The sequence below is a fragment of the Mobula hypostoma genome, chromosome 6 (genome assembly GCF_963921235.1).
Source record: "Mobula hypostoma chromosome 6, sMobHyp1.1, whole genome shotgun sequence".
NCBI classification, from domain to species: Eukaryota; Metazoa; Chordata; class Chondrichthyes; order Myliobatiformes; family Myliobatidae; genus Mobula; species Mobula hypostoma.
The window spans coordinates 100,534,071-100,552,314 of NC_086102.1; the positions used below are offsets into that span (position 1 = coordinate 100,534,071).

The 18,244-nt window shown below is 41.9% G+C and overlaps 1 protein-coding gene across 4 annotated transcripts in view; it reads left to right on the forward strand.

The window, feature by feature from the left end:
- The window catches only part of sec22a (SEC22 homolog A, vesicle trafficking protein), a 242,686-nt gene that overhangs the window by 9,545 nt on the left and 214,897 nt on the right, over positions 1–18,244 (forward strand). For all 4 annotated transcript variants that reach the window (XM_063051333.1, XM_063051332.1, XM_063051329.1 and 1 more), the window contains exon 2: positions 3,323–3,516. In XM_063051333.1, coding sequence (XP_062907403.1) covers positions 3,335–3,516 — 182 coding nt within the window. In that variant the 5' untranslated portion in view covers positions 3,323–3,334. The remainder of the gene's footprint in view (positions 1–3,322; positions 3,517–18,244) is intronic.

Below are 18,244 nucleotides of genomic sequence, written 5' to 3' on the forward strand. Positions count from 1 at the left end.
TGGTACAGGGTTCTGAGTTGGATGATCAGTCATGATCATACTGAATGGCGGTGCAGGCTCGAAGGGCCGAATGGCCTACTGCTGCACCTATTTTCTATGTCTATGTTATATGTTATAAACTGAAGCAGGGCAAGGGTCGATGATGTGTATGGAGGTGTAAGTGAATGGCCTTAGTGGGGATTGAATAGGAAACTCAACATAGAACTACAAAGTTCTTATGTCGTTGAAAGATCCAGAAGTGGACTTGGTGACATGGCAATAAAGTTTGTCACAATGGCTGTTATCATTTTAATTCAACTACATTTTAAATCCTCACATCTTAATTTGCCAGCTGTTCTTGCTGCACAAAATTTCAAGTGATAAATTTGAGTTTGACAACAAAGCAGCAAAATTGTTTTTTTATATGGTGGGTGATTAATAAAGACACAGATTTCCACATGGCACACAACTGGAATCCAGATTTATTCTGAGGTTGTTATAGCTTATAAAAATGTAGCCCAGAGCTATGAAAAGTTGTAAAACTTCTCTTATTGATTAAAGATGGTGTTAATTTAAGAGTCTGCTGAAAGATAAACCAATTAAGGAGCTTAATTAGTGACAAAATTTTTGCAGTATTATTAAACAATTGTTGCAGTATTTCTACTGTGCAGTGAAATAATTTGGACCATAGAGATTTAAAAATTGGCTATCTTTATCACATATACATCAAAGCATAGAGGAAAATGTGTTGTTTATGTCAAATCAAATAAGTGAGGATTGTACTAGGCAGTCTGCAAGTGTCTCAATGCTTCCAGCGCCAGCATTGCAGGCGCACAACTCACTAACTATAACCTGTATGTCTTTTTGGAATATAGGAGGAAACCAGAGCTCAAACTCCTTGCAGTCAGAGGCAGGAATTAAACTTTAATCTTACAGCGGGTGCTGTAAATCTTTGCGCGGACTGCTACACTATCGTACATCCTTAATGCTATGATAACCTATGCTGTAGTTGACAATTATTTTCTCTAATTATTCCTCTTGTTTATAAGCCAGAATGGCAAACATTGATTGACCATCTAATCAGGATCTGTTGCCACAAAACCTAAAGCTTTGCTTCTCACGCTGATTGCTGAAACCTTTATCTGAGGTGTCTTGATTAGAAAAGGGTTTCTTTCTCTCATTGGGGTCGTGAGGCCAAAGATAGTTCACAGAACATGGAGCAGTACAGCATAATGCAGGCCTTTTGGCCCACAATGTTGTGTCAACCTTTTAACCAATTTAATGCTTCTCTCCTACATAGCTCTCTATTTTTCTATCATCCATGTGCCTGTCTAAGAGTTTCTTAAATATTCCTAATGTATCTGCCTCTAACTCTACCCTTGGCAGGGCATTCCATTATCTCACCACTCTGTGTAAAGTTCTTACCTCTGACATATACTTTCCTCCAAACACCTTAAAATTATGCCCTTGATATTCACTATTTCTGCACCGGGAAAAAAGTGTCTGGCTGCCCACTCAATCTAAGCCTCTTATCGTCTTGTATAGCAATATCAAGTAACCTGTCTGCATGTGTTGGAAATCTGAAACAGATACAGAATATGTTGTTACTGGTACTTTTTGAGTGGGAAGGTAGAATAATGCCTCTGTTCTAACCTGGGTGACAAGGGACATGTTCACTTCATGTCTATTGTCTGACTTTTGGGAATGCAGCAGTATCAATTGTTGTACTGTCAAATCATCAGTGCTGCTGACAGTAGCTGCTTCAGTATATACAAAATGATGAATGTGGCACCTTCTTTATTGTACAGTTTTGTGGAAAATCACTGGGACATCTGCAGGAGAAATTGGAAGCAGCTGACAATTTCTGAGCAGCATTTACCATGGGTAGCATATTTCAATGCCTGAATGTAAAATTTGAGGAATTGCTGTTGGAACTCAGTGAATCTCAAAGTTCAAAGTAAACTTATTATCCAAGTACATTGGCCACTTTATTAGATACATATCTAAGCAGTCAATCATGCGCAGCACTCGATGCATAAAATCATTTAGACATGGCCAAGAGGTTTAATTGTTGTTCACACCAAACATCAGACTGGGGGAAGATCAGCAACGGAGATGAGGCTGAGTGCAGGCCTACGGTAGGAAACTTTGTCACATGGTGTGAGCAGAATTATCTGCAGCTTAATGTGAAAAAGACTAAGGAGCTGGTGGTAGACCTGAGGAGAGCTAAGGTACTGGTGACCCCTGTTTCCATCCAGGGAGTCTGTGTGGAGATGGTGGAGGATTACAAATACCTGGGGATACGAATTGACAATAAACTGGACTGGTCAAAGCACACTGAGGCTGTCTGCAAGAAGGGTCAGAGCTGTCTCTATTTCTTGAGGAGACTGAGGTCCTTTAACATCTGCCAGACGGTGCTGAGGATGTTCTACGAGTCTGTGGTGGCCAGTGCGATCATGTTTGCTGTTGTGTGCTGGGGCAGCAGGCTGAGGGTAGCAGACACCAACAGAATCAACAAACTCATTCATAAAGCCAGTGATGTTGTGGGGATGGAACTGGACTCTCTTGACAGTGGTGTCTGAAAAGAGGATGCTGTCCAAGTTGCATGCCATCTTGGACAATGTCTCCCATCCACTACACAATGTACTGGTTGGGCACAGGAGTACATTCAGCCAGAGACTCATTCCACCGAGATGCAACACAGAGCGTCATATGAAGTCATTCCTGCCTGTGACCATCAAACTTTACAACTCCTTCCTTGGAGGGTCAGACACCCTGAGCCAATAGGCTGGTCCTGGACTTATTTTCCTGGCATAATTTACATATTGCTATTTAACTATTTATGGTTTTATTACTATTTAATTATTTATGGTGCAACTGGAACGAAAACCAATTTCCCCCGGGATCAATAAAGTATAACTATGAAATGTGATCTCAGTGACTTTGACTGTGGAATGATTGCTGGAGCCAGAGAGGGTAGTGTGAGTATCTCAGAAACTACCGACCTCCTGGGATTTTCTTGTACAGCAGTATCTAGAGCTTACAGGGAATGGTGAGGAAAACAAAAAACGCCCAGTAAGTGATAGCTCTGTGGGCAAAACTGCCTTGTTATTGAGAGAGGTCAGAGGAGAATGGCCGATTGGTTCAAGCTGACAGGAAGGCAACAGTAACTCATTTAGCCACGCATTACAACAATGGTGTACAGATGAGTATTGAGTTGTTGCTACATGATTGGCTGAGTAGATATTAATGAACAGGTGTACCTAATAAAGTGGCCGCTAAGTGTATGCTTATTGTTGAATGTGTTTTGGATGTAACATTAATATGTCTTTCACCATCCTAGGGGCTGTCAGAAATGTCCATGGTCCTGTTTGCTTCAGTGGTGCGTGTTCGAGATGGCCTTCCACTCTCTGCTTCTACAGATTATGAACACAATAAAGGAGTGCAGGAGAGCAAGAAGCATCTTAAAGTTCTGTCAAAAAAACTGGGGCATCTGCCTGATCGATGTACTCTGAAAGATGTAGACTACAATGTACAGTAAGTTATTGATATTCCCATCTCCTCTTTACTTTAGGAGGATATGGTGAATGTATTAAATGTTTTGTAAAGTTATATCACTTTTGTTTATCAAGCAAAGTGACAATCAAGTAATCAGGCAAATTTGAGCAACAAACACAAAATGCTGGAGGAACTCAGCAAGTCAGGCATCTATGAAGAGGAATAAACACTTGCTGTTTTGGGCTGATCCCTTCATTGGGATTGGAAAGGAAGCGGGAGTAAGATGGTGGGGGAGGAGAAAGAGGAGTATAAGCCGGCAAGTGATAGGTAAAACCAAGTGAGAGGATGTGGGTGGGTGGGGAAGGGGGGAACTGAGGAAGTAAGAAGAAGGATATGTGGCTGTTTGAGTGAGCGCAAGGTCAGAATTGGAGAGCAGCAGAGATCACGGGGGTGCATGATAGAGGCTATCTCTGAACTCCCATCAAAGAGAAGAATTAAACTTCCTTCAGGGTAGGCATACCTTGAAGAGACTTTGCAATGGAGGAGCAAATCATAAACAAAGGTTTTGCAGAAATCCAGACACAAAGTGCCAGAGGAAATTGTTAATCTCATTTTATGGATGTTACTTGCAGGAACAGGATTAGGCATTTAGTCCCAAATATGATCGATACATTATTTTCCCTGAAGAAACTATCAATCTTACTGTTTGCGAAGGTGAGTTCCAAATTTCTACCACACTTTACATATAGTGTTTCATTGAGTCATAGAGTTGTATAGCATGGAGATGGGCACTTCAGTCCTTTGGTCTGTGCTGACCATCTTGCCTATCTGTACTAAAGTCATTGAGCAGTGAAGCACCGAAACAGATCCTTCAGCCCATCTAGTCCCATGTTTTTCAGTATATACTAATTTTACTAATCCCACTTTTCTGTATTATGCCTTGCTTGATTCAAATACCTGACCAGAAGTCTCATCAATGTTATTAATGTTCCTGCAGCTTATACAACCACCTCTGACACTCCAGGTACCAACTACTCTTAGTGTGAAATGTTTATCCCTCAGATACCCTTTAAACATCCTCCCTCTTGCCTTAAACATGCAGTTGTGGACACCCCTACCATGGGGAAATAGACACTGGTTACCTACCCTATTTATCCCTTTCTTAATTTTATATGTGTTTATTATGTCACCTCTAGCTTCTTTTGCTCCAGGGCAAACAGACCTAACCTGTCCAGACTCAAATCTGCCAACTGAGGCAACATCCCTGTGAACATTTATCTAAATTACATTCTTCCTATAGTATTAGAACTACACACAGTATTCTCAAGTACAATATAGCAGGCTTTACACAGCTGTTAACATCAGATCCCAACTCTTGTACTCAGTGCTTCAGCTGGTGAACAAATCAGATAGGGGTTCCCTTTACAGAGCATTATTTGTACTCCAAGTCCCTGTTCAACAGCAATCTCCAAGACCTTACCATTTACAGTGCATGTCCTGCCCTGGTTTAACTTCCCAAAATGCATCACTTTGCACTTGTCCGAGTTTATTCCATCTGCTAATCCCTTGCACTGGCAGATCTGTATTCTGTTGTAACTTTAGATAAACATCTTCATTGTCATACCACCCATTTTGGTGTTATGTGCAAATTTACTAATCTGCCTTGTGTTCTGCGTTATGTATAATTTATGTTAATTTAAATTTGTTCTTATGTTTGCCATGTTGTTGCAAAAAGCTAATTTTCGTGGCATTTATACCCTGTGCATGTATGCCTATTACAACAATAAATTTGAATTTGCATACTACCTTGAGATTTATTTTCTTGCAGGCACTTACAAGAAAAAAGAAATACAATAGAATTTTTATTAAAAAAACTATACATAAACAAAGACTGACAAACAACCAACATGCAAAAGAAGACAAATTGCAAATAAAAATAAAACTGAGAGTATAAGTTGTAAAAGAGTCCTTGAAAGTGAGGCTGTAGGTCATAGAATCAGTGGAAATAATGATGAATGAATCTGTTCACTGGGATCGGCTCAAAGTCCAGAGAATTTTGGTAAATTATCACAAACTTGTCTGTTATAACTTCTGGCATTTCTTTCAGTACCCTGTGATGCATCCCATCAGGATCAGGGAACTTACCTATCTCAGGCCCACTAGTTTGCTCATCACTACCTCTTTAGTGACAGCAATTGTATCAAAGTTCTCACCTTCCATCGCATAACATCTCTCTATGGTGTGTTAGATGTCTCCTCCACTGTTAAGACTGACAGAAGATAGTTGTTCCAGGCCTCGGCTATTTCCTTATTACCTGATATTTATTTCCCCTGCACATCTTCTTACTCTTTTCCACTTTAAAAAATCTTTTGCTATCTGTGTAATTCATTCTAATTTACTCTCATTATCTAGCTTCCCCTTTTATATTGTTTGCTTAGTGATTATTTGTTGATTTTTAAAGCTTTCCAAATCTTCCATTTTCTCACTAGTCTTTGTTTTGTTTTTATTTTGATGCCTTCTTTTATTTCCTTAGTTTTCTTGACTCTTACTGTCCTTGTTCTTCAACGTTCAAATTTGTTATCAAAGTATGTATACCATAAGCAAACTCAAGATTCATGTTCTTGCAGGCACTCACAAAACAAAGAAACACAATCATGAAATTCAGATCATTCGGGGGCTAGGTGGTGCGTTATAGGTAGGATATATAGAAAGGTAATTACACTCAAGGTGCAGGACACAGGAAACTGGATGACTGTCAGGAAGGGAAAAGGGGTTAAACAGCCAGTGCAGAGTGCCCTTGTGGCCATCCCCCTCAGCAACAGGTTTTCCACTTTGGATAGTGTTGGAAGGATGACCTAGCAGCGGAAAGTCACAACAGTCAGGTCTCTGGCTCTGCGACTCAGAAGGGAACAGAGCTTTATACAATGGGCAGCGTCGTTTTGAGGGCGGCAGAGTGAGCCGGGAGCAGAGTGAAGGCTTAAGGGCTTTGGCTCAACGGGCTTAGGCGGAAACGGGTGGGGCAAGGAAGGTTTGGTATTCAATTTTTGTTGTTATTTGAGGAGAGGGGGAAGTATGAGTGTGAGGGCATTTTGTTGTTCTCAGTGCCAGATGTGGGAGGTCGTGGAGTCTCCCAGCCTCCCGGACGTCCACATCTGCGCCAGGTGCGCCGAGATGCAGCTCCTAAGAGACCACGTTAGGGAACTGGAGCTGCAGCTCGATAACCTTCGTCTGGTCAGGGAGAGTGAAGAGTTGATAGAGAGGAGTTACAGGCAGGTGGTCACACCAGGGCCACGGGAGGCAGACAAGTGGGTCACGGCTAGGAGGGGGAAGAGGAAGAGTCAGGTAATAGAGAATACCCCAGTGGCTGTGCCCCTTGATAATCAGTACTCCTGTTTGAGTACTGTTGGTGGGGACAGCTTACCTGGGGAGAGCAACAGTGGCCGTGCCTCCGGCACAGAGTCCGGCCCTGTAGCTCAGAAGGGTAGGGAAAGGAAGAGGAGGGCAGTTGTAATAGGGGACTCGATAGGGGGTCAGAGAGGCGATTCTGTGGACGCAGTCCGGAGACCTGGATGGTAGTTTGCCTCCCTGGTGCCAGGGTCCAGGATGTTTCTGATCGCGTCCAAGATATTCTGAAGTGGGAGGGAGAGGAGCCAGAGGTCATGGTACATATAGGTACCAATGACATAGGTAGGAAAAGGGGAGAGGTCCTGAAAGGAAAATATAGGGAGTTGAGAAAAAGGACCGCAAAGGTGGTAATCTCGGGATTACTGCCTGTGCTACGCGACAGTGAGAGTAGGAATGCAATGAGGTGGAGGATAAATGCGTGGCTGAGGGATTGGAGCAGGGGGCAGGGATTCAAGTTTTTGGATCATTGGGACCTCTTTTGGCGCATGTGTGACCTGTACAAAAGGGACGGGTTACACTTGAATGCTAGGAGGACCAATATCCTGGCGGGGAGATTTGCGAGGGCTACTAAGGTGACTTTAAACTAGAATGGTTGGGGAGTGGGAATCAAATTAAAGAGACTAGGAGAGAGGAGGTTAGTTCACAAATAGAGAAAGCTAGTAGACAGTGTGTGAGGGAGGATATGCAGGGGACAGAGATCAGGAGCACTCAGACCAAAGATGTAGGGGACAAGGAAGAAAAAGATAACAAAGTTGTTTGCTCCATTAAGGATAAACAGAGAGTAAGAGGTGGAGAATTTCTTAAATGCATCTCTTTTGATGCTAGGAGCATTGTAAGAAAGGTGGATGAGCTTAGAGCGTGGATTGATACCTGGAAATATGATGTTGTAGCTATTAGTGAAACGTGGTTGCAGGAGGCGTGTGATTGGCAACTTAATATTCCAGGATTTCGTTGCTTCAGGTGTGGTAGAATAGGAGGGGCAAGAGGGGGAAGTGTTGCATTGCTAGAGAAAATATAACAGCCGTGCTCTGGCAGGATAGATTAGTGGACTCGTCTAGTGAGGCTATTTGGGTGGAATTGAGGAATAGGAAAGGTGTAGTAACGCTTACAGGGGTGTATTATAGACCACCTAATGGGGACCAAGAACTGGAGGAGCAAATTTGTAAGGAGATAGCAGATATTCGTAGTAAGCACAAGGTTGTGATTGTGGGAGATTTTAATTTTCCGCACATAGACTGGGAAGCCCATTCTGTAAAAGGGCTGGATGGTTTGGAGTTTGTCAAATGTGTGCAAGATAGTTTTTTGCAGCAATACATAGAGATACCAACTAGAGAAGGGGCAGTGTTGGATCTCCTGTTAGGGAATGAGATAGGGCAGGTGACAGAGGTATGTGTTGGGGAGCACTTCGGGTCCAGTGATCATAATACCATTAGTTTCAATATAATTATGGAGAAGGATAGGATTGGACCCAGGGTTGAGATTTTTGATTGGAGAAAGGCTAACTTTGAGGAGATGCGAAAGGATTTAGAAGGAAACATAGAAACATAGAAAATAGGTGCAGGAGTAGGCCATTTGGCCCTTCGAGCCTGCATCGCCATTTATTATGATCATGGCTGATCATCCAACTCAGAACCCTGCACCAGCCTTCCCTCCATACCCCCTGATCCCTGTAGCCACAAGGGCCATATCTAACTCCCTCTTAAATATAGCCAATAAACTGGCCTCAACTGTTTCCTGTGGCAGAGAATTCCACAGATTCACCACTCTCTGTGTGAAGAAGTTTTTCCTAATCTCGGTCCTAAAAGGCTTCCCCTTTATCCTCAAACTGTGACCCCTCGTTCTGGACTTCCCCAACATCGGGAACAATCTTCCTGCATCTAGCCTGTCCAATCCCTTTAGGATTTTATACGTTTCAATCAGATCCCCCCTCAATCTTCTAAATTCCAACGAGTACAAGCCCAGTTCATCCAGTCTTTCTTCATATGAAAGTCCTGCCATCCCAGGAATCAATCTGGTGAACCTTCTTGGTACTCCCTCTATGGCAAGGATGTCTTTCCTCAGATTAGGGGACCAAAACTGCACACAATACTCCAGGTGTGGTCTCACCAAGGCCTTGTACAACTGCAGTAGTACCCCCCTGCTCCTGTACTCGAATCCTCTCGCTATAAATGCCAGCATACCATTCGCCTTTTTCACCGCCTGCTGTACCTGCATGCCCACTTTCAATGACTGGTGTATAATGACACCCAGGTCTCGTTGCACCTCCCCTTTTCCTAATCGGCCACCATTCAGATAATAATCTGTTTTCCTATTTTTTTTTGAGGAGTGGATTGGGACAATTTGTTTTATGGGAAGGATGTAATAGAGAAATGGAGGTCATTTAAAGGTGAAATTTTGAGGGTACAGGATCTTTATGTTCCTGTTAGGTTGAAAGGAAAGGTGAAAAGTTTGAGAGAGCCATGGTTTTCAAGGGATATAGGAAACTTGGTTCGGAAAAAGAGAAGGATCTACAATAAGTATAGTCAGCTTGGAGTTAATGAGGTGCTCGAGGAATATAAAGAATGTAAAAAGAATCTTAAGAAAGAAATTAGAAAAGCTAAAAGAAGATACAAGGCTGCTTTAGCAAGTAAGGTGAAAATAAATCCAAAGGGTTTCTACAGTTATATTAATAGCAAAAGGATAGTGAGGGATAAAATTGGTCCCTTAGAGAATCAGAGTGGACGGCTATGTCATTAGAAATGGGGATAGTGCCGGAGGGTTGGCATATTGCTCATGTGGTTCCATTGTTTTGAAAAGAGTTCTAAGAGTAAACCTAGCAATTATCGGCCTGTGAGTTTAACATCAGTGGTGGGTAAATTGATGGAAAGTATTCTTAGAGATGGTATATATAATTATCTGGATAAACAGGGTCTGTTTAGGAACAGTCAACATGGATTTGTCCATGGAAGGTCATGTTTGACAAATCTTATTGAATTTTTTGATGAGGTTACTAGGAAAGTTGACGAGGGTAAAGCAGTGGATGTTGTCTATATGGACTTCAGTAAGGCATTTGACAAGGTATCACATGGAAGGTTAGTTAGGAAGGTTCAATTGTTAAGCATTAATATTGAAGTAGTAAAATAGATTCAGCAGTGGCTGGATGGGAGATGCCAGAGAGTAGTGGTGGATAACTGTGCGTCAGATTGGAGGACGGTGTGTAGTGGTATGCCTCAGGGATCTGTACTGGATCCAATGTTGTTTGTCATATATATTAATGATCTGGATAATGGGGTGGTAAATTGGATTAGTAAGTATGCAGATGATACTAAGATAGGTGGTGTGGATAATGAAGTAGGTTTTCAAAGCTTGCAGAGAAATTTAGGCCAGTTAGAAGAGCGAGCTGAAAGATGGCAGATGTAGTTTAATGCTGAAAAATGTGAGGTGCTATATTTTGGCAGGACTAATCAAAATAGGACATACATGGTAAATGGTAGGGCATTGAAGAAAGCTATAGATCAGAGGGATCTAGGAACAATGGTGCATAGTTCCCTGTAGGTGGAATCTCATGTGGATAGGGTGGTAAAGAAAGCTTTTGGTATGCTGGCCTTTATTAATCAGAGCATTGAGTATAGGAGTTGGGATGTAATGTTGAAATTGTATAAGGCTTTGGTGAGGCCAAATTTGGAGTATTGTGTACAGTTCTGGTCACCGAATTATAGGAAAGATGTCAATAAAGTTGAGAGAGTACAGAGAAGATTTACTAAAATGTTGCCTGGGTTTCATCTCCTAAGTTACAGAGAAAGGTTGAACAAGTTAGGTCTTTATTCTTTGGAGTGTAGAAGGTTGAGGGGGGACTTGATAGAGGTGTTTGAAATTATGAGGGGGGTTGATAGAGTTGACATGGATAGGCTTTTTCCATTGAGAGTGGGGGAGATTCAAACAAGAGGACATGAGTTGAGAGTTAAAGGGCAAAAGTTTTGGGGTAACATGAGGGGGAACTTCTTTACTCAGAGGGTGGTAGGCAAAAGTGGTTGAGGCAGGTTGGATGTTGTCGTTTAAAGTTAAATTGGATAGATATATGGACAGGAAAGGAATGGAGGGTTATGGGCTGAGTGCAGGTCGGTGGGACTAGGTGAAAGTAAGAGTTTGGCATGGACTAGAAGGGCCAAGATGGCCTGTTTCCGTGCTGTAATTGTTATATGGTTAGGGGTAGAAGAGGTGAACTGTGCTGATAGGGGATTTATTAATTGGGGTACAGAAATTATGTGGACGAGAACAAGATTCAGGGATGATATGTTACCTCCCGGGTGTCAGTGTCCGAGATATCTTGGATCATATCCTCGGCATTCTGAAGTGGGAGGGTGAATAGTTAGAGGTCGTGGTCCTTGTAGATACCAATGATATAGGTAGGAAGAGTAATGAGTATCTGCAAAGTGAGTTCAGCAATTTAAGTGCCAAGTTAAAAGGCAGGACCTCCAGGGTTGTGAACTCAGGATTGCTACCACGTGCTAGTGAGGAAAGAATTAGGAAGGTTATACAGTTTAACACGTGGCTATGGAGCTGGTGTAGGAGGGAGGACATAAGATTTTTGAACCATTGGGCTCTCTTCCTGTACAGGTCCAATCGTCCTGTACAGAAGAGATAGTTTGCACCTGAACTGGAGAGGGACTAATGTCCTAGCAGGAAGATTTGTTAATGCTGCACGGTACGATTTGAACTAGAGTTGCAAGGGGATGGGAACCAGAGTGCCAAAACAGATAGTGGAGACATTTTGGAGAAAGATGTTTCAAGACCTCAGCCAAAGTGAGGAACCAAAAGGTTGACCATGGTGCAACTAATGTCCTGAGTTGCGTATATTTCAATGCAAGAGGTACCATAGGAAAGACAGATGAGCTCAGAGCATGGATCAACACATGAAATTATGATATTGTGGCCATTAGTGAGACTTGGTTGCAGGAGGGGGCAGGACTGGCAGCTCAATATTCCAGGGTTTCCATTGGTTTAGATGCGACAGAGCAGGAGAGATTAAAGTCAGGGGAAGTGTCATGGTGGTGCTCAGTCAGGACAGATTGGAGAACTCATCTAGTGAGGCATTATGGGTGGAACTCAGGAATACAAAAGACATGGCCACGTTAATGGGGCTCTATTACAGACTACCCAGCAGATCACAGGATTTAGGGGAACACATTTGTAGAAAGATCGCAGACTGTTGCAAGAAACATAAGACTATTATAGTAGGTGATTTGAACTTTCCACATATTGACTGGGACTTCCATACTGTTAAAGTCTTGTCAATTTTATTGTCATTTAACTATATACATGTATACCGTCAGCGAGACAACATTTCTCCAAACCGGGGTGTAAAGCACTGTAATATACGTAACAGACATAACACACACTTAACTTATGAAAGTAGGGATAAAAGAGACAGATAGGATAGAGTCAAATGTGTTCAGGAATGTTTCCTTTATCAGTATGTAGAAGTCCTAATGAAAGAATGTACAATACTTGATCTGCTATTAGGGAATGAGGCAGGGCAGATGATTGAAGTTTGTATAGGGGAACATCTAGTGATCATAATGCCATCAGTTTCAAAGGAAATAGGGAAAAAGATAGGTCTGGCCTGTGGGTTGAGATTCTAAACTGGAGAAAGGCCAGTTTTGATAGTATCAGAAATGATCTGGTAAATGTGGATTGGGACGGGATATTTTCTGGCAAAGTGTGCTTGGTAAGTGGGAGGACTTCAGAAGTGAAATTTTGAGACTAGAAAGTTCATATGTGCCTATCAGAATAAAAGGAAAAGATAACACGTTTAGGGAAAGCAGTTACAAAGCAGGTATAGGCAGGTAGGAACAAGCTATGGAGTATAAGAAATGCAAGAGGACTCTTAAGAAATAAATCAGGAGGGCTAAAAGAAGGCATGAGGTTGCCCTAGCAGACAAGGTGAAGGAGAATCCTATAAATACAGTGGTACTAGAAATTTTGTGAACTCTGTAGAATTTTCTGTATAAATATGACCTAAAATGTGATCAGGTCTTCACATGTCCTAAAACTAGATAAAAATGAACTTAATTAAATAAATAACACAACACTATACTTTTTCATTTATTTATTGAGAAAAATGATTCAATATTTATTGGAAAAAATATGTGAACCTTTGCTTTCAGTAACTGATATGATCCCCTTGTACAGTAAAATCTTCAACCAAACATTTCTGCTACCTACTGATCTGTCCTACACATCAGCTTGAAGGAATTTTAGGCCATTCCTCCTTACAAAACTGCTTCAACTCTGGTGGGCTGCCTTTCATGAATTGCTTACTTTAGGTCCTTCCACACCATTTCTGCAGAATTAAGGTCAAGACTTTGACTCGGCCATTCCAAAGTATGAATTTTCTTCTTTTTAAACCATTCTATTGTTGATTTACTCATCTTTCAGATCATGGTCTTGTTGCATTATCCAACTTCTAATAGGCTTCAGGTGCCATCCTGACATTCTGTTGTAAGATGTTTTGATACACTATTTTAAATTCATTGTTCCCTTAATGATTGCAAGCTGTCCGAGGAATGGGCAATACATGTTAGCTGACCTGACAACACACACATCCCATAAATGAATAACTTTAAAAAAGCCCTGAGGTAGCAAAGCAGCCCCAAACCATGATACTCCTTCCACCATGTTTCATGAGCTTGTAAATTGGATTAGAAACATAGAAACATAGAAAATAGGTGCAGGAATAGGCCTTCATGGCTGATCATCCAACTCAGAACCCTATACCTGCCTTCTCCCCATACCCCCTGATCTCTTTAGCCACAAGGGCCTTATCTAACTCTCTCTTAAATATAGCCAATGAACTGGCCTCAACTGTTTCCTGTGGCAGAGAATTCCATAGATTCACCACTCTCTGTGTGAAGAAGTTTTTCCTCATCTCGGTCCTAAAAGGCTTCCCCTTTATCCTCAAACTGTGACCCCTCGTTCTGGACTTCCCCAACATCAGGAACAATCTTCCTGCATCTAGCCTGTCCAATCCCTTTAGGATTTTATACGTTTCAATCAGATCCCCCCCCCCCAGTCTTCTAAATTCCAGAGAGTATAAGCCTAGTGGATGCAGTCTTTCATCATATGAAAGTCCTGCCATCCCAGGAATCAATCTGGTGAACTTTCTTTGTACCCCCTCTATGGCAAGAATGTCTTTCCTCAGATTAGGGGACCAAAACTGTACACAGTACTCTAAGTGTAGTCTCACCAAGGCCTTGTACAACTGCAGTAGAACCTCCCTTCTCCTGTACTCGAATCCTCTTGCTATGAATGCCAGCATACCATTCACCTTTTTCACCGCCTGCTGTACCTGCATGCCAACTTTCAATGACTGGTGTACAATGACACCCAGGTCTTGTTGCACCTCCCCTTTTCCTAATTGGCTACCATTCAGATAATAATCTGTTTTCCTGTTCTTGCCACCAAAGTGGATAACCTCACATTTATCCACATTAAATTGCATCTGCCATGAATTTGCCCACTCACCTAACCTATCCAAGTCACCCTGCATCCTCTTAGCATCCTCCTCACAGCTAACACTGCCACCCAGCTTTGTGTCATCCGCAAACTTGGAGATGCTGCATTTAATTCCCTTGTCTAAGTAATATATCGTAAACAACTGGGGTCCCAGCACTGAGCCTTGCGGTACCCCACTAGTCACTGCCTGCCATTCTGAAAAGGTCCCGTTTATTCCCACTCTTTGCTTCCTGTCTGCCAACCAATTCTCTATCCACATCAATACCATACTCCCAATACCGTGTGCTTTAAGTTTGCACACTAATCTCCTGTGTGGGACCTTGTCAAAAGCCTTTTGAAAATCCAAATATACCACATCCACTGGTTCTCCCCTATCCACTCTACTAGTTACATCCTCAAAAAATTCTATGAGATTCGTCAGACATGATTTTCCTTTCACAAATCCATGCTGACTTTGTCTGATGATTTCACCGCTTTCCAAATGTGCTGTTATCACATCCTTGATAACTGACTCCAGCAGTTTCCCCACCACCGATGTTAGGCTAACTGGTCTATAATTCCCTGGTTTCTCTCTCCCTCCTTTTTTAAAGAGTGGGGTTACATTAGCCACCCTCCAATCCTCAGGAGCTAATCCAGAATCTAAAGAGTTTTGAAAAATTATCACTAATGCATCCACTATTTCTTGGGCTACTTCCTTAAGCACTCTAGGATGCAGACCATCTGGCCCTGGGGATTTATCTGCCTTCAATCCCTTCAATTTACCTAACACCACTTCCCTACTAACATGTATTTCCCTCAGTTCCTCCATCTCAGTGGACCCTCGGCCCCTACTATTTCCGGAAGATTATTTATGTCCTCCTTAGTGAAGACAGAACCAAAGTAGTTATTCAATTGGTCAGCCATGTCCTTGTTCCCTATGATCAATTCACCTGTTTCTGACTGTAAGGGACCTACATTTGTCTTAACCAATCTTTTTCTTTTCACATATCTATAAAAGCTTTTACAGTCAGTTTTTATGTTCCCTGCCAGTTTTCTCTCATAATCTTTTTTCCCCTTCCTAATTAAGCCCTTTGTCCTCCTCTGCTGGACTCTGAATTTCTCCCAGTCCTCAGGTGTGCCGCTTTTTCTGGCTAATTTGTATGTTTCTTCTTTGGAATTGATACTATCCCTAATTTCCCTTGTCAGCCACGGGTGCACTACCTTCCCTGGTTTATTCTTTTGCCAAACTGGAATGAACAATTGTTGTAGTTCATCTATGCGATCTTTAAATGCTTGGCATTGCATATCCACCGTCAACCCTTTAAGTATCATTTGCCAGTCTATCTTAGCTAATTCACGTCTCATACCTTCAAAGTTACCCTTCTTTAAGTTCAGAACCTTTGTTTCTGAATTAACTATATCACTGTCCATCTTAATGAAGAATTCCACCATATTATGGTCACTCTTACCCAAGGGGCCTCTCACGACAAGATTACTAACTAACCCTTCCTCATTACTCAATACCCAGTCCAGAATGGCCTACTCTCTAGTTGGTTCCTCAACATGTTGGTTCAGAAAACTATCCCGCATACATTCCAAGAAATCCTCTTCCTCAGCACCCATAAGGTTTGGTTCACCCAATCTATATGTAGATTGAAGTCACCCATTATAACTGCTGTTTCTTTACTGCACGCATTTCTAATTTCCTGTTTAATACCATCCCCAACCTCACTACTACTGTTAGGTGGCCTGTACACAACTCCCACCAGCATTTTCTGCCCCTTAGTGTTATGCAGCTCTACCCATATCGATTCCACATCCTCCCGGCTAATGCCCTTCCTTTCTATCGCATTAATCTCCTCTCTAACCAGCAATGCCACCCCACCTCCTTTTCTTTCATGTCTATTCCTCCTGAATATTGAATATCCTGAATGTTGAGCTCCCATCCCTGGTCACCCTGGAGCCATGTTGATCCCAACTATATCATATTCATTAATAACCATCTGCACATTCAATTCATCCACATTGTTATGAATGCTCCTCGCATTGACACACAAAGCCTTCAGGCTTGCTTTTACGACACTCTTAGCCTTTTTACAATTATGTTTAAAGATGGCCCTTTTTGATTTTTGCCCTGGATTTGCCAGCCTGCAACTTCTACTTTTCACCTTACTACTTTTTGCTTCTACCCTCATTTTACACCCCCCTGTCTCTCTGCACTTGTTCCCAGCCCCCTGCCACATTAGTTTAAATCCTCCTGAGCAATAGTAGCAAACGCTCCCCCTAGGACTTTGGTTCATTGGCTTTGTGGGAGAAGCCAGAGAGTGATAGTAGATGGTTGCCTCTCTGACTGAAGGCCTGTGACTAGTGGAGTGCTGCAGGGATCAGTGCTTGATTTGTTGTTGTTTGTCATCTATATCAATGACATGGATGATAATGTGGTTAACTGGATCAGCAAATCTGTGGATGATACCAAGATTGGGGGGGTGTAGTGTTCAGTAGAGAGGACTATCAGCTTACAGTGGGATCTGGGCCAGCTGGAAAATGGGCTGAAAAATGGCAGATAGAATTTAATGCAGACAAGTATGAGGTGTGCACTTTGCTAGGACCAGTCAGGATAGGTCTTAGACTTACACAGTGAACTGTAGGGCACTGAGGAGTGCTATAGAACAAAGGGATCTGGAAATACGGATACATAATTCATTGAACGTGGTATCAGAGGTAGATGTGTAACAAAAGTTTTTGGCACATTGGCCTTTGTTAATCAAAGTATCGAGTGCAGGAAATGGGTTGTTATGTTGAAGTTGTATAAGACATCGGTGAGGTCTAATTTGGAGTATTGTGTGTAGTTTTGGTCATCTACCTACAGTAAAGATGTAAATAATGTTGAAAGAGTACAGAGGAAATTTACAAGGATGTTGCTGGGATAGGAGGACCTAAGTTGTAAGGAAAGATTGAATAGGTTAGGACTTTATTCCTTGGAATGTAGAAAATTGAGGGGAGATTTGATATAGTTATACAAAATTATGAGGAGTATAGATAGGGTTATTGCATGCAGGCTTTTTTCCACTGAGCTTGGGTGGGACTACAACCAGAGGTCATGGCTTAAGGCTGAAAGGTGAAAAGTTTAAGGGAAACATGAGGAGAAACTTCTTCACTCAGAGAGTCGGTGAGTGTGGAATGAACTGCCAGCATAAGTAGTGCATGTAAGCTGGTTTTCAACATTTAAGAGAAGTTTGATTAGGTACTTGGAAGGTAAGTGCCTGGAGGGCTATCGCAGGTCATTGAGAGTAGGCAGTTTAAATGGTTCACCATAGACAAGACCTGTTTCTTTGAAGGACCTGTTTCTGTGTTGTTCTTTTTAATGACTCTTTAAAAAAAACACGCGCAACAAAGACTGCCACATATAAAATAATGCAAAAGAGGACAAATCGCACAAACATTTAAAAAAAAGTAAGCTTATAGTACATGGAACATGAACCATCAAGTCCACAAAAGTCAGTCCACAGTTGCTGAGCCAGTTTCATGCAGAGACGAGTGAAGCCAGTCCAGGGGCCCAATGATCGCAAGGCAAAACTGCTACCAAGACTGGTGACGTGGGACCCAAGACCCCTGTACCTCCTGCCCTGTTGCACATCATGAAAAAAATCTTTGGAAGTCTTCTACTGTTCTGTAACCTAACAATATTCCTTGCATTTGCTTATTCTCATGAAAGCAAAATTAACTGCAATGTGTTTTTACTAAATTAAATGGAGATTAATGTGTTCTGCAAAGCACTTTGTTCAGGCTTGAAATATGGGTGAGAGTGAGCCCAGGGGTCAGCTGTGCTTTTATAGTGCTTGGATTTGTCACTGTCATTTGTAAATTACATATATAAAATAATAGTTGG